At 37.9% G+C, this 15,775-nt stretch overlaps 1 protein-coding gene across 3 annotated transcripts in view; it reads left to right on the top strand.

The window, feature by feature from the left end:
- OGT (O-linked N-acetylglucosamine (GlcNAc) transferase) overlaps positions 1–15,775 on the top strand; it is a 33,249-nt gene that overhangs the window by 2,241 nt on the left and 15,233 nt on the right. For 2 of the 3 annotated variants that reach the window (XM_087426509.1, XM_004439842.3), the window contains 6 exons: positions 813–993; positions 1,930–2,173; positions 8,040–8,108; positions 11,402–11,518; positions 14,358–14,437; positions 14,999–15,194. In XM_087426509.1, the coding sequence (XP_087282635.1) occupies positions 813–993; positions 1,930–2,173; positions 8,040–8,108; positions 11,402–11,518; positions 14,358–14,437; positions 14,999–15,194 (887 nt within the window). The remainder of the gene's footprint in view (positions 1–812; positions 994–1,929; positions 2,174–8,039; positions 8,109–11,401; positions 11,519–14,357; positions 14,438–14,998; positions 15,195–15,775) is intronic. The other variant, XM_087426510.1, reaches the window with a different exon arrangement.

Raw genomic sequence — 15,775 nt, 5'->3', positions numbered from 1 at the left:
ACAATGTCAGTGCTCTCTGGAAAATGCTGGTGTTAAACCGTCGTGGGTGGGATTTAGTTAATTTGGTCTCATTGTGAGTTTGGGATGGTAGAGGAGCTGTATAATCTTGGGTTTTTATTTAAAATGTTTGATGACCCCTTTAAATATTTTGGCTCTTGACAGATGAATTCATCTTGTTTGTCAGCTGTTTTAAAAATAGCACCTTGACTTTTAGTTCTTTTTTCCTTTTTGCTAGTTTCTAGTGTCGCCCTTAATTTAATTTTAAAAACTGAAGTTGTGAAATATACAAAAACATCAATATAATTTTAAGAGTTAAAAACTCATGGTGTCCCAGGTTAAGAGAGAGATTGTTGCCAGTACCCTACCCCCCAAAAATCCAACCTAAAACATGGGACAAAGTATTAAATTTCCCAGTAGATTATTTGTGACCTTGTAAATCACGTTTTATATTTTGTTTCTTTATGTTACTTAAGGTATAAGGAATAATGTTTAGTGAATCTTTAGATACTACCTCTGGATTTATAATTTGAAGGTACAAAGTATTTTTGGTCATAAAATGTAATCTCATTTGGAAGTAAATATTTCTATCGAGTCTGGAAAAGAAAGTTAATGGGTGAATTCTAAAAATGCCAATTCTGCACCTGGTGTTAACTTGGGGGTATAAGTAATGTGCAGAACACTCTAGTGCTTTACATAGTTTCAAGCCTTTTCATCTTTAAGTTTAATATACCACATTTTTACATTTTTTTGTTTGCATTTCTAACTTTTTGTTTTCCCCCCTCCTTCCCTCAAATGTTTTGATGATTCTCCAGAACCAACGAAACGTATGCTTTCCTTCCAAGGGTTAGCTGAGTTGGCACATCGAGAATATCAGGCAGGAGATTTTGAGGCAGCTGAGAGACACTGCATGCAGCTTTGGCGACAAGAGCCAGACAATACTGGTGTGCTTTTATTACTTTCATCTATACACTTCCAGTGTCGAAGGCTGGACAGGTAGGAGATGTGGGGGTACCTGCTGGTGATTGCTGCCTCTGGGTGCTGAGCTTGAAAAATGATACTTAAATATTTGAACTTGAAATTTTTCCAGTACTGGCTTTCAACCGAGCCACCAACACACATCTGCTCTCTTGCCCACTTGTGACATGCCCAGCTGCCAATTTTTCTCCTTCCTTTTGTGGTGGCGGTTATATTATCAGCATGACTAGGGACCTTTTTGAGATTTTTCCACCTATATCTGCTGCTTTCTTAACTCTCTTCAGTTAATAAATTATTCTTAGTATACATCTGAGCATCCAGTCTCACCTTTGTAAGACATGTCAGCTTGCGGGAAGGAAATGCTCAGAAATGATGGTGTATATGCTGTGGTAGGAGGTGCATATGTGGTTCAAGTTGCAAACGCCACCATTAAGTTATGATATGCTGCTTTTAGCTAATCAGTTGAATTAATCAAAAGGGAAGAATCTTTGTTCTTGTCCTTTTAATAAATTGTCATTCTGGCCTATTTAGACATTTAAAGATGTGCATATCAACAAATGGATAATGAGACTCATGCGCGTAGCATTTTCGTTCTTGATCTTAATAATCATGGCTTACAGTGTGACAGTTTGGTAATAAGACTCTTCTAAGGATTTTATCTCATAAGAAAAAAGAGCGTTCCAGTTTGAAATCTGGAATACTTCCACTTTTGAAAAACTTTAATTTCCAAAATTTTTCCTACTATGCTCTAGTTAAAAGATATTATAATATAATTAGTTAAGTTATATAATATAATATAATTAATATATATATAAATTATAAAGTTAAATAATATAAAAGTTAATATAATTAGCAGTAGCACAGGATCTTTAGAAACTGTTTGAGTTGCATATGAGCCATACCTTCTTTCTGTAATGTGCATACCCATGCATCAACACTTTTCCCCTTTTCCAGATCTGCTCACTTTAGCACTCTGGCAATTAAACAGAATCCTCTTCTGGCAGAAGCCTATTCGAATTTGGGGAATGTGTACAAGGAAAGAGGGCAGTTGCAGGAAGCAATTGAGCATTACCGGCATGCATTGCGTCTCAAACCAGATTTCATTGATGGTTATATTAACCTGGCAGCCGCGTTGGTAGCAGCAGGCGACATGGAAGGGGCAGTACAAGCTTACGTCTCTGCTCTTCAGTACAATCCTGTGAGTAAAATTTTAATGGTTATTATTTTCCCTTCACAAAAGCCCAGAAAGAAACGTACTTTGATACTTCAGACACTAAAATAGGTTTTTGCATGGAATAAAGTCAAGAGTTTAGAAATGTTTGTCTATTTAAAATGATGAAATTGCTTTAACACCAGATCTGTGTTGTTTTAAAAAAATTGTTTTATCTAAGAAGTTATATTAGAAAGCATAAAAATTATCCTTATGGCAAGAAACTCTACATCTGTTTTTATAATGCCCGTAAAAGTACAGAACACGTGATTGTTTCCTTGGGCTGTTTTGATTAAATTTGGAGAAATTCTGATAGGTGTTTGCAAGAGTTAATTGATTTTAAAGGAATAGTGAATATAGGGCCTTAATTTGTAATATAAAATAGTTCCAATGAGATGCCGCTATATGGATCAGTGACAGGAAAATGAGGCTGCAAAATTTGTTCCTCAATATCCTATTCTCTTTTCTATCAACATAACTAGAAGTGGGAGAATTGAGGTGATAGTATCCACACCAAGGTTTTGATTAGTTCTTACAATTTTTTTGTCTAAATTGCAGATGTTTTCTGAGGAACAAGTCAGGCCCAGCTGGCAGACGTTAAGTTCACACTGTGTTAGGGTCTCTGAAAGATACACACAAAAAGTAAGACTTGCCCTCAGAACTTTTGATATAGTTAGGGAAAGAAGATAGATGTAAACTTAAGAGGTAAGTGATAAAGAAAGGAATTGTAGGAATCCAGAAAAAATTGAAGAATACATTTCCAAGCTATGTCGTCAACATTTAGTTTTACAACAACCCTGGAAGTGGTTAATAATTAACTGTTATAGCTACCACTTATTCAGAGTCTGCTGTGTGCTCAGACACTGTGCCTATCTCTTCAGACCTTGGCCTTAATGCTTACAGTGATCCTTCAAAGTAGAAAGTATTATTTCCAGTTTTACCAATTAAAAAAAAACAGACTCAGGGGTTAACTTTCTTGGGATCACACAGCCAGTAATGGTGAAGTGGATATTAAAACCTGAGCCTGAATATCTTGAAAGCAAACATTGGAGAGAGAAGAAATAAGAGGTAGAAAGGGAATGATATGCCCAGAGGGCACCCACCCCTCAAGGCAGCCCTTGAGCACAGTTTGAAAACCATTGATCATATTCTGCTGTCCCTTAATCCCTATTTTACAGGTTAGGAGACTGAAGCTTAATTTAGTAGTTTGTACAAAGATCTGAAATCACTTTTTATCACAACATCTATTAACAATTATTGTTTTAGTTAATTTTGAGTTTAAAATTTTTTATTTTTTTTATTCATTGCTTTTTGTATAGATACAGTGAAAAGTCTCCCAGCTACCCTTCTTGGAGAGGTAGCCAATGAAACTAATTTCTTATGTATCCTTTTAGAGATACTCAATGCATATATATGTAAATTTGAGTGACTTTTTGTAATTTTTTATTACAGTACTATCTAGCTAGTTTTACCCCCAGAAAGTTTTAGGGAACCCTGTATGTGCTGTCACTGGGGCATGGACTCTGTTCTTGCCAAGGCTCAGGGCTCACTTGTGTGCCTCGTTGTCACAGTACATTCTTTCCTTTTATTAATCAGGGTTGGTTCCACCCTTCACTTGTTGATTGAGTGTAAGCTCACTTGTGCCCTCTTAACACAGCGGTGGCCCCTAATGTTTTGAACCTTGATTCCCTTGGCTCAGCTTTCCGGTTGCCTACGTGTGTAGCAGAGCAGTCATTGCTGCTGACAGTACAGTCATGTGCCACATAACGACATTTCTGTCAATGACAGACAGAATATACTATGGTGGTCCCATAAGATTAGTACCGTATAGCCTAGGTGTGTAGTAGGCGATACCATCCAAGTTTGTGCAAGTACACTCTCTGATGCTCCCACAATGATGAAATCGCCTGACGACGCATTTCTTACAATGTATCCCTGTCGTTAAGCGATGGCATGACTGTACAAACCGTAGGAGTATGATGAGAAGGGAAAGCTAAAGTGGGAGATAGAACCATTCTTTTCAATATCTAACATGTTAACAGGAAGCTTATTATTGTGCCCTACCAAAGAAGTAAGATAGTACTAAAATAAATCATGGGACTACCCCTTGAAGGCATTGAACAGCTGTACATTCCCATCTGGCTCTATATTTCTACTAGTGGAAGGTGCTACTTTATTTCTCTGTCTTTACTGGTAAGAATGAAAAAGGTATTGTGCAAACTGCCTTGATTTCACCTAAGTATACCATAGTGATTGTGTTTTATTTCATTTCAGGGTATTTACTCTTAACTAGATTTAAGCTTACTGTCAAATGCCTTTGTCAATTCAGTGCTGACAGAATCTTGTCTCTTCCTAAATTGTGCTCTTGTTAGCAGTGCACTGTTGGCCTGAATCATAGATGTAGTTGGCATTCTATGAAAAATAGTTAAAGAAACTCATATTATTTTGGTTTTGCAGCAGTAAAAAAATAAAATGTTAAGGTAGTATTCTTGGTAACCTGTTTTCAGCAGTGCTTATTTTTTTAAGTTAACGAAATGTCAACTTAGAAGTTATTCTGTGACTTGATTATAGAAATTACTTTTAAGACACAGAGCTGTTTCATATTTTTATATTCTGAATTATCTTCTGTAATGTTGGATGATTTAATAATTTGACTAAAATTTTAGTCTATCGGATTTGAAGGGGCTATTGTAACTGGTAATCTTTCACATGATGCCTCACTAGAGTTGCCCATAGCTGGCAATCCCTTTTATGAATTATGTATAAAATTGTCCTTTGTATAATGGTTATGACCCTGAGTTGCCCGAAGGAACTCTGTTTCTGAATCTTATAGGTTGTTGAACCATCGCTTCTGCTTTGATTGTGGATGCGTAGCACTGAGAGCTACTGGCATCCTGACTGTCGTGTGTTACTGTCATATTTGTTACTATCGCCAGCCTCACTTATACAGCTGAACTGTAGAAAATCATGCATATATTTCTGTTCCTCTGTGCTCTGCTTTTTAAGTTTACCGTGCAAATGTCACATTTAAATATTTGAGTGTTTATTATTGTATGTACAATGCTTTGTTAGGAACTGGGGAGATGTGTTAGTGGGGGAAAAAGTTGTGGATTTATAATATGAGAGATGACCTGACCCGTAAAGGAAAAAAGGTGTAAGTTCCTTGGATGATTATTGTTAGAGAGTATCAATCAGAAGATTTTCTTGAGTGGGTGCTTATAACCTAAGCATTCTGTAGGAAGGTAAATAGCAAGTAGACTTCTTGGCTGAAGTGGTGAGTCAAGTAGGAACAAGAAGTGAGTGTAGTAGAGAAGAGTCAATTGGAAGATTTAGAAAGAGTAGAGAGGCCGAGGAGTTTGAATTTAATTTGAGAGGCAATTGAGAACTACTGTAGATTTTTATCAACCTGATTTTACTTCGTGTGTATATAGATGTCGTGAGTGGGGGTGGGGGCTCTAGGAGGAAAGGCAGGAAATAGATGCTATCTTAGAAGGGGTGGTTATGCAGGAAATTCTTACTCATTTCCATCTCCTTACCTTTATTCATGCTATTTTCCCTTGTCTACAATGCCCTCCTCCTACTCATCCTTTAAGGCCCAGCTTAAAAATTTCTCCTTTACGTTCATTTACTTCTCTAAAATTCTTTACCACCATATGGGCAATTTAGTATGTATGTGCCTTGTCTTTCCACATAGATTGTAAGCCCCTTAGGGTAAGGGTTCTGTTAATTTCTTTTCTCTACAGTTCCAGGTATATTATTGAATTGAGTAAAGGTTTGCATAAAAGATATTAACCTGGGAATGGGTAGAATGGGCCAGATTTGAGAAATGTGATTCTTTTAGCAGACATTGTTTTGATTTGACGAATGAAGGAGAATTGGTGTCTTAGGTTTTGAACTTTTGGGAGAATAGTGGTATGCTTGAATTTCCTAGAAATTAGCTGTTAAGGCATAAAGGTTTGGATCTCCAAGTGGGACAATTCGATTTCATTATTATATTTAATATGGTATGTTTAACTTTTTGCTACAACTGCCTTATTGAGTATCTTATAGTGATCTTGAAGATAATCTGTTTTTAACTATGGGCAGTGTGTTAACTTGATTTAGTATGCTGTAATGGATCGAGATGATATAACCAAATATAGATAGATACACTGTCAGGACATGGATGGCATTCATCCAAGAGTTTATAGAAACTAGAGGGTAAAATTATGCAACAGTTGGCTAAGTTGTATAGCCCATTAGGGTCATTGCTGGAGAATTATTGCAAGACTCCTGATTATTATGGCTCAGAAAAGGCATAGGAATTGGTAAAAGTCCAAAGATGTATGACCACAATAATCAGGTGTAGTAGAAGGAGCTTGTAGGAGCAGATTGGCAGTCATCATCTGCCAAAACAGACGGGTAACCCTTAAAGTTTAGGGAAAAAAAAATCATACAAAGTAGATAGCAAGACTATAAAATTCATTACTTCTGAGAGTACAAATGGGGTTAAAAAGTGCTTAGACTCAATAGAGGAGGAGAAGTCTGTAATAAGATTAATGATACCTATGATGTTTTGAGGATTAGTATTAGCCTTTTGTCCTTGAGGTCACAGGAGATAACCATTCTCTCCCAAAACACCAGTCATTGCTCAATGGACAGACAGATAGGGTAGATCATGGAACTAACCCAGTATGGCCAACCATAAGGGTGTTCTGTGGCAGCCTGTTCTTTGCTGGATGACTTTTTGGTTCACCTGATGGATGATAATATACAATCACAAAAGCTGTTTATTAGTAAAATTAATTACCTGATTTTGGAAACCATAACACAGTTGCACATAGAATAATGTGTATGATGATACTTTGGCACAGTTGATAAAATTTCACTTTCTAGGACTTAATTTAAGGCTCTTCCACTCATGAAACAGTTTGAAATGATAAGCCTACTCCCTATTGCCATTGTCTTTGCTTGTTAACTCAGATTTGACTGACATAGGCAAACAAGGACAAGTAAAAATTTAAACTCACTGTTCTGATGTGTCTTTCATACTGATGAACGGACTGGCGAGTCAGATGACTAGCAACACAATCACACTGCTAATAAAAAGCAGAGTCAACTGCTTTTCATTATTCATCCACTCAACTCTAATAGCACTTAATACTAATGAGTAATCTACTGGCAGGTGCCAGGATTGAAGCTTTGATTGGATTGTAATCCTTCTAATAGTGAAATGAAGTCAAGGTTTCTAAATGTGCCTGACAGCCTAAGGGTGGGTTTGCTGAGAGCTAATCATGGTTTAAATACTTTTTTTCACTATGGAAAATTTTTGGCCCTTGATATAGGAATGATTCATCATAACCTTAAACAAATATTTGATGCTTTAAAAAAAAAAAAAACTTGGCTGATATTTGGGGATAGGGGAAGCTATAGTAAGGCCCATAGTCTTTTATCTGAAACTGGTGGGATCAAATGCATTTCAAAATTCAGAATTATTAGGATTTTAGAAAGATGATAAAACCATATATAAAACTCCCAGGTGGGTCTGGAGCAGCACCTTCTAGTAAAACACATTTATATTTCTAAGGTGTTAATATTCTAAGGTATGAGTATTCACACTTGAGGAGGATCAATAAATTCCATAAATAGCTTTGTGCCAGTTCAGGTCAGCTTTAATCATCAAATGAGTTTTTGTAACTTTTTGGAATTTGGAATTGGTGATGAGGGATTGTGGTTTTGTGCTTAAATTTGTCAAGCAGTATCTTTAGTTGACAGAATAAAATGACAGGGAGGTAGATGCATGAAAGTAATTTCAAGATATTTTTGGTCGACAAAGCAGAGTATAATTAATGACAGAGTATCTCTGGATTTCTAGGATTTGTACTGTGTTCGCAGTGACCTGGGGAACCTGCTCAAAGCCCTGGGTCGCTTGGAAGAAGCCAAGGTAGGTGTTTGATAGAACACATTTAAACATCAGTGTTATGAAAACTTGTACTTTTTTGCCAAGTCTTCAACTCTTCATTGAGCTATCTTCACAAAACAGTCCTATGAAACTGAGGAAAACTGACGGCATGAATCGCCTCAGACTAGAGCAGGGCCAGGCTTTGGCATATCTGTTCTAAATCTGGGGGTAAAGCAAGAACCTGAACATTTTGGAGCCTTTCTGCTGAGCTAGATCATCTTTATAACAATGGGCTCTGTCATGATCTTATGTGGGGATAAATAACATTCCTTCAAATCTGAGGCTTGCCTGCTGATGACAAGCAGAGCGCCCGTGATTTGGCTCAAGACTCGTATATGATGCAGGTGCCATTGAAAATGCTGCTCTTCTAAGTCCTTTGTGGCTTGTAAGTGGAGAAGAATTTCATCAAATGTTACCCTGTAATACTGGCATTTAAAATTCTTATTTAACCTTCCTCCCTTCATCTTCCTCACCCTTTTTACAGTGGAAGAAAGGCTGTTAAAATGATTGCAAATTAATAATTGAAACATCCTGCCTCTTCTTGTCCCCACTCCCTCCCCCAAGTTCCTTTTTCCCCCTTTCCAGTCCTAGTTGCCTACCTTCTTTTCTTCCTTACTTCCTTCTTTTATTCCTCCCCATCCCACTTCCTTTTAAAAAAAAAAAAGTTAGAAGGACAAAGCTGGTTTGTTTCGGAAATGGACTGATCGAAAGAAAACTTGCCAAAGTGGAAAGGTGGCTTTTAGCATTCTGTGTTTCCAAATAATGAATTTGAACACCAGGTTGGGTTATTAAAGCTTTTGGTATAATTTTAAATTAAATTTATAAATGACATTGTCTTGTTACAAGCCACCTTACGCAACCGCGCTGCAGGGGTGAGGAGTGGGGAGAAACCAGAATGCTTCTGAAACTCCCACCTGTTGCTCTGAGCCCCACGCGCATGCTAATGCGTGGAGTGTATGCGCAGCGTAGCTGTCTGTTTGACTGCTTCATCCAGGGAGGGAGAAGGCTTTTCAGCACCATCTAATGTTAAAAGGCACTAGTTTTAAGTGCGTAGCGCGTAAATTCTGCTGACACTTTGGATTAACCTTATGTAGGTTTCCAGCTAATGAATTGTAATTGATTTCAATCTTAGCTGATAAATCTAATTGGTAATTTATAGAACAAATATTTGATAAGCTCCTATTAATTGTCACCCCACCAAGCGGACAGCTAACATGAATTGCACTTCACTGCAGCTTTAGAGATCGGTTTAGGCTGAGACATTGCGCCTGCCTTAGGTTGCTGACTTCTTTATTTCAGAGCTCTGGAGACACCTAGTTTGAAAAATGTTATTCTGTTTTTGTGAGAACTTAGTGAACAAGAAAATACTCTTGAGTGAAATGCAATGTATTTCTTTTGTAATCAGTGCATTTGAAAATTCAAGCCAGCATATTCCTAGTAGATGGAAGCAAAATTGTGTTGTCTTTGTAGAAAATGAAGAGCCTTTCTTCCAGCAAAAATCCCTGCTGTATGCAATAGCCCTGATTAACCCTCTCCCTTCTGCATGTTTCCCATGTTACAGACTTGAGACTGTCCTCATTCCCATATGTAATAGACATCCAAAGAATTTCAATTGCTTTGTTGAACTTTTACTAATGATCTTGTTTTTATTTTCTCTCTTGTTTTTGGTTTTTCACCATTGATATTGTATTTAGAAGGTTTCAGGTGGGTGAAACCTCCTATTCCATGCGTAAGGTGCCTCGCTGAAGGGAGCTCGAGGCCTGGATCTAGGGCAGACACACACCTCCTCCTCTTCCAGCAAGGAACGCACCGAAAAGTCACATGATGAGAAATATGGTAACGGGTTTGTAACTGCCACAGCAAAACAATTTGCCTCCATGCCTGAATCTTCTGTCTTGTGGCTTCAGAAACAGCTTAAAATAATTTTGTTTACAAGCAAGTTATGTAAGAGAATGTTTTATACTATAGCCACAATTCTGTCAAAGATAAGTAAAAGTTAATTGATATTAAAAATTGTTAGAGATAATTTACTAGTAAAAGCTTCTAACTCTTCTTGTTGTTCATTTTTTTCCTTTTTTCTTCTTTGTTTGGATTGCAGCATTCTGCTCTTCTGATGATGCGCTGTGACCCTGCAGTAGCGCAAAGGCTGCGCAGCGTTAATGCGCCATGCGTGCGAATGAGCCCCTGTGAACGGTTGACTAGATGAGTAATCTGATTGACTGGCTCCCTCAGTCCTATTCTGTAGTCTTTTTGGATAAAATTGGGTTTTAACATACCTCAAGTCCAACTAATCTCATTAAACAAATATTCTCTATGGGCCTGTCTAGTAGATTAATGGATCTGGTTGGCCGTTTGCTGCGTCTAGGGGTGTTATATGTAGCGCAGCAGTTCGCAGCGATTGCGCAGTGCGATGCTGTTAGGTTGCGCAAGCGATGTTTGCGCTCGCATTACAGGGACCTCAACCTAGGTGCAATCCTGTCATATGAGGTTTCAGCTTCAGTCCCCCTTGGGAGACAGGGGCATTGCAAGGATATAACTTATAGCTTGGCTTTATGGTATCTGACTTGGCAGAAAAACATTTTTCTCCTCAGTGTAGTTTTGATGATAGTGAGGAACATTATTGTTTAGAGCAGCATTTCCCAAAATGTGTTTCATAGTATTCTAATAAAAGGTCCAATGAAAAAAGAGTTCATGGTCAACTAAGTTCAGGGAACGCTGTATATACTATTAAAGCCTTAGGAAAGTCCTGTAGTAAAGAAACCTGTTTTCTGTTTTCCTGATTTATTTGATCATGAAATCCTTTTTTCCAGTGATACCTATTAATACCTCATAGAACACACTTTGGGAAACTGGGGGTGGGGGTGTTGTGGGGGTGGGAAAACTTGGCCTTAAGTGAAGCCCTCTAGATATCACTTGAAAACATAGCAAGAGCCCTTAGGTGTTCAGATAAGAGAAGTCCAGCAGAGTCTTAAGGCAGCTGACTTCCACGATAAGTCCCAGTGTAAGGGTTGGTTGTTGGTTGGCAGAACTGAACATGGTGGTTTGCACTTGGGTTCTGGTGGCGCAGGCGCAGGAGCAGCCAGCTGTGGCAGCGCATTAGTTTTGGCGCAAGCGAGCCTATGCTGCAGGGTCACTTTTGGCTGGTCAGAGAAGGAATAATGATATCACCTTCTTCCCCCCTCCCCCAATCTTTTTTTTTTTCCCCTTTACAAATTTTCCCCTTTCCCTTTGCCTCCTTCCCCTCCCATCTTCTTCTTTCATTAACCCCTCCTAAGGCATGTTATTTGAAAGCAATTGAGACGCAACCCAACTTTGCAGTAGCTTGGAGTAATCTTGGCTGTGTTTTCAATGCACAAGGGGAGATTTGGCTTGCAATTCATCACTTTGAAAAGGTTGGTCATTAAATTAATATTGGTATTTATGAAGTGCTTATGTGTGCAGGATGTTTTTACCAGAACTAAATAACTAAATAAGAGGCCTTTACTTAACCAGTCACATAGTATCTTTGTTTCTCTGACAGTATTGCAGCATTTACTTGATGGTATATGATATGACAGTTTCCAATTTTGCATTGAAAATGTACTTTAGTAATTAAAAATCCTTTTTTTAAGCAGACAGCTTTACTGTAAAGAAGCAGGGCTTCTCGGTGAAAACGCTGATTCCAGATCTGGGGCAGGAAATGTACAAAATTAATCTGGAGTGCCTTGTCATACCAGAAAGCAAGGAAGCTTTGATATGTCACTTTGATTGTGTCAAAAGGACTCAAAAGGCAACCAGAAGAGGCTCCCACTGGCTAAGGATGGGACTTGAGCATCAGTAGGAATAATAACTGAAATACGTTGAAATTTACCAAACATGTTTAAATCCATGAGTTCATAATTACACTAAGAAGGAATTCATTGGTCACCTTTGGAAAATAAGGAGCAACTCATTTTGAAAACTGGTTAAAAAGGAAACAATAAAGCACTTGTCCTCTTTCTCCTGTATGAACTGGACCTCAGGGTAACCCAGTAGTTGAAAGGAGGAGTTTCTCTTTATAGAAGTGTTCCAGCTAATAGTTGAAGAAGGAATGATAGAATCAGAGTATCACCATTAATAGATTTAGGCATTTATCAGTGGCAAAAAAAGAGACACAACCAGACACGTATCTTGTGATATGGAAGTAAACAGTTCCACCAGTGAAGTAGCCTTGCAAAAAGAGAAAAGAACCCAAATCTGATTAAGCTTGTAGTTCTAACTACCAATTTGGAAATTGGTAGGAAATACATGGGACAGGGAAACACGTTACAGTACACCATAGGGATGCAGTCAGCAAAGTCCAAACTATGGGAAGCTGTATAGGACAATGATCTGATTTCTTCACCAAATTACAGGAATAAAAATGAATATTTAAATTAAGCCTTTAATTTAAAAGATTAAAAGAAGCTCACAAAGGCATGTTGACAAATTGTGTGGGTCTTATTTGAATCCTGAATCAGAGTTAATCAGAAATTGGACCACTGAATGGATACTTTTTGTGTGTGTGTGAGGAAGATTGGCTCTGAGCTAACATCTGTTGCCAGTCCTCCTCTTTTTTTTTTTTTTTTGTGAGGAAGATTGGCCCTGAGCTAACATCTGCCAATCCTCCTCTTTTTGCCGAGGAAGACCGGCCCTGGGCTAACATCCGTGCCCATCCTCCTCCACTTTATATGGGACGCCGCCACAGCATGGCTTTGCCAAGCGGTGCATCGGTGCACGCCCAGGATCCGAACCGGGGAACCCTGGGCCGCCGCAGCGGAGCGCATGCACTTAATGGCTTGCGCCACCCAGCCAGCCCCAGTCCTCCTCTTTTTGCTGAGGAAGATTGGCTCTGAGCTAACATCTGTGCCCATCTTCCTCTCTTTTGTATATGGGACACCGCCACATGGCTTGATGAGTGGTGCATCCGTCTGCGCCCAGGATTCGAACCTACGAACCTTGGGCCGCGGAAGCGGAGCACGTGAACTTAACCGCTATGCTACCGGGCTGGCCCTGGAATGGATACTTGATATTAAGGAATTGCTGTCATTTATTTTAGGTGTGATATTGGTATTGTGGTTATGTTGGGATGAAAAAGTATTCCTGTTTTGTCCCTGAGATACATTTTGAAATATTTTCAGATGGACTGAGAAGTCTGGGATTAGCTTCACAATGACCTGGGAAGAGGGGGAGTTAGGTTGGAATATAGATTAAATAAAATTAAACATGATTTGTTAATTGTTAAAGCTGGATAGTGGAGACCTGGGAGTTTGTTATATTCCTCTGCTTTTGTATATGTTTGAAATTTTCCATAATGAAAAGTTAAAAGTTTTTGAGGTGGACATCTATTGCTATAGACAGCCTAAGTTAAGTGCATCATGCTGTCTACTATAAGAGTTGCCATCTAAGTGAAGAGGAAGTGTTTTTTACGAATCTTTAATATAGTCACAGTTACTCGGTACCTTTATCTTTTCAGTATTTCAGTTAAGATTTGCATTTATTACACTATAGGAGTACCTACCTCTTTTGCTCAGTGGTTGTTTACTTTGGTTGCACATGAGGAGCTTGTAAACGATACTGATATGCTGGCGCCATCTTCAGAGGATCTGCTTTAACTGGCCTGTGATGGAGCCCAGGCACCTTTTAGGAGGTGAATTTTTAATATACTGCCAGGGATGAGAATCGCTCCTCTAGATATATCTGACTGTATTTTAAGGCAGCTTCAGAACTATTTGGATGAAACCATTTAATGGTTAGTATCTCCTTAAAGTAATGTATCTCACTGAGTATACAGCTCTAATTACATATCTTACTAAGGTTGTACTGAGTATACAGTTGTAGTTACTGATGGATGTATTTTCTTTTTCAGTTAGAGCTTGCTGCTTCTTCTGCCGTTAGTTTTTAGAAGAGTTAGGCTGATTAATTGTGAAGAAAATAATGCCAACCATTAGAAGTATTCAGCTCAATAAAATTGGAGCAGACCCAATCAAAAATTTTTCCTTCAGGACACATTTTGCCCTTTATATTACACGAGAAGTTATTTTGATAACATTGAGATTTGTGAATAATGAGTGGGTACTAAAATAATTGGGTTTTAAAAATGAAAGAAATGAGATTTAATTATACTAGAAAATGTAGCTGGAAGCTCTAAAATTATCTCAGAATAAAAAATTGTACTTGTGAAGTTAATCTGAAATGCTAACTTGCTCTAAGTAACTGTCTTCTGATTTTTAGGCTGTCACTCTTGACCCCAATTTTCTGGATGCTTATATTAATTTAGGAAATGTCTTAAAAGAGGCACGGATTTTTGACAGGTGAGAGAATGTTCTATTTGATAAATTTTCTTGAGTCTTTGTTGTATCAACACTTGAGAGTTTGGACTGAAATTATGACAATGTCCATTGAAATACATTTTCCTTTTCTAGTATATCGTATATCGCTTTTCCCCAATCACGTCTGCTGTGTTACCTTTTATTTACCTGACTTTTCATTGTTGGCTTTCCACAAAGCCATTATCCTTCTCACTAGGAGTTTAATTGAAATTTCCTTTATTGTAAAACTGTTGAAATGTTTATCTTTTTGACTAAATTATTCCTTTGATCTGATTCAGAAATCTAACTAGATCCTGACTTAACTTTTTTTGTTGTTGTCAGAGGAAAGCCTGTTTCTTACGTGGGAATAGAATATTTGTCAGTGTGAAAATACATTTTATAAAGTTGCAATTTTGATTTGAGGTTAAGTATAGTATAGCATGAATTAATTGTAATTAATTACAGTTAATTAATGTACTTTGGTATAGTATAGCATGAATTAATTGTAACAGGGCATCCATTAAAAGTTAGTTGCATTGTGTGTGTGTGTGTTTTTGTTTACAGAGCTGTGGCAGCTTATCTTCGTGCCCTAAGCTTGAGTCCAAATCATGCAGTGGTACACGGCAACCTGGCTTGTGTATACTATGAGCAAGGCCTGATAGATCTGGCAATAGACACCTACAGGCGAGCTATTGAACTGCAACCACATTTCCCTGATGCTTACTGCAACCTAGCCAATGCTCTCAAAGAGAAGGGCAGTGTAAGGATTTTTATTCAGTCTATTTCTTTGTTACTTGGTAGGATTAAAAAATTCTTTGTACATATTATTAAGTATTAAGGTGGTAAGCTATTTTACTTTGGAGTTTGGTTGAGAAGAAAAATTGCAAAATTACCTATTTTCTGGAATATTACCAGTGTTAAACAACAAAATTCAACTGAGTAAATTTGAGGATCTATTTGGCTTTATTAAACGATTTATGAATCGGGCAGCATCCTATCTAGCCAGTAGAAGGAGATTCCAAGGTGTTGTATAAAATGGAAGGTTTTTACAGGAAGAAGGGTGGGGCTATGGAGCTATTAGCAAAAGAAAAGAAAAGGTTATTTTTAGGCCAGGACATCTTTTTTAGAGGGAAGAGAAGGCGACGGTTTTATCATGTAGATTGCCTCTTCCTCTGAGTGGTGGAGAGGGCCTAAGTGACAGATTACCATATTGGTGCTGACCAGAAAATTCCAAACTGGTTGATTAAGATTTACATATCTGGGAAAGGTTGAAATTGCAATTAGGTTAGGTATTAATCTAGGTTTGGTATTATGGGCTTTAGCACAAGTGATGCCATTTTG

The sequence above is a fragment of the Ceratotherium simum genome, chromosome X (genome assembly GCF_057802395.1).
Source record: "Ceratotherium simum simum isolate JZ-2026a chromosome X, ASM5780239v1, whole genome shotgun sequence".
Classification (NCBI taxonomy): domain Eukaryota; kingdom Metazoa; phylum Chordata; class Mammalia; order Perissodactyla; family Rhinocerotidae; genus Ceratotherium; species Ceratotherium simum.
The sequence above is the reverse complement of the archived record's forward strand: the minus strand, read 5'-3'. Positions and strand labels throughout refer to the sequence as shown.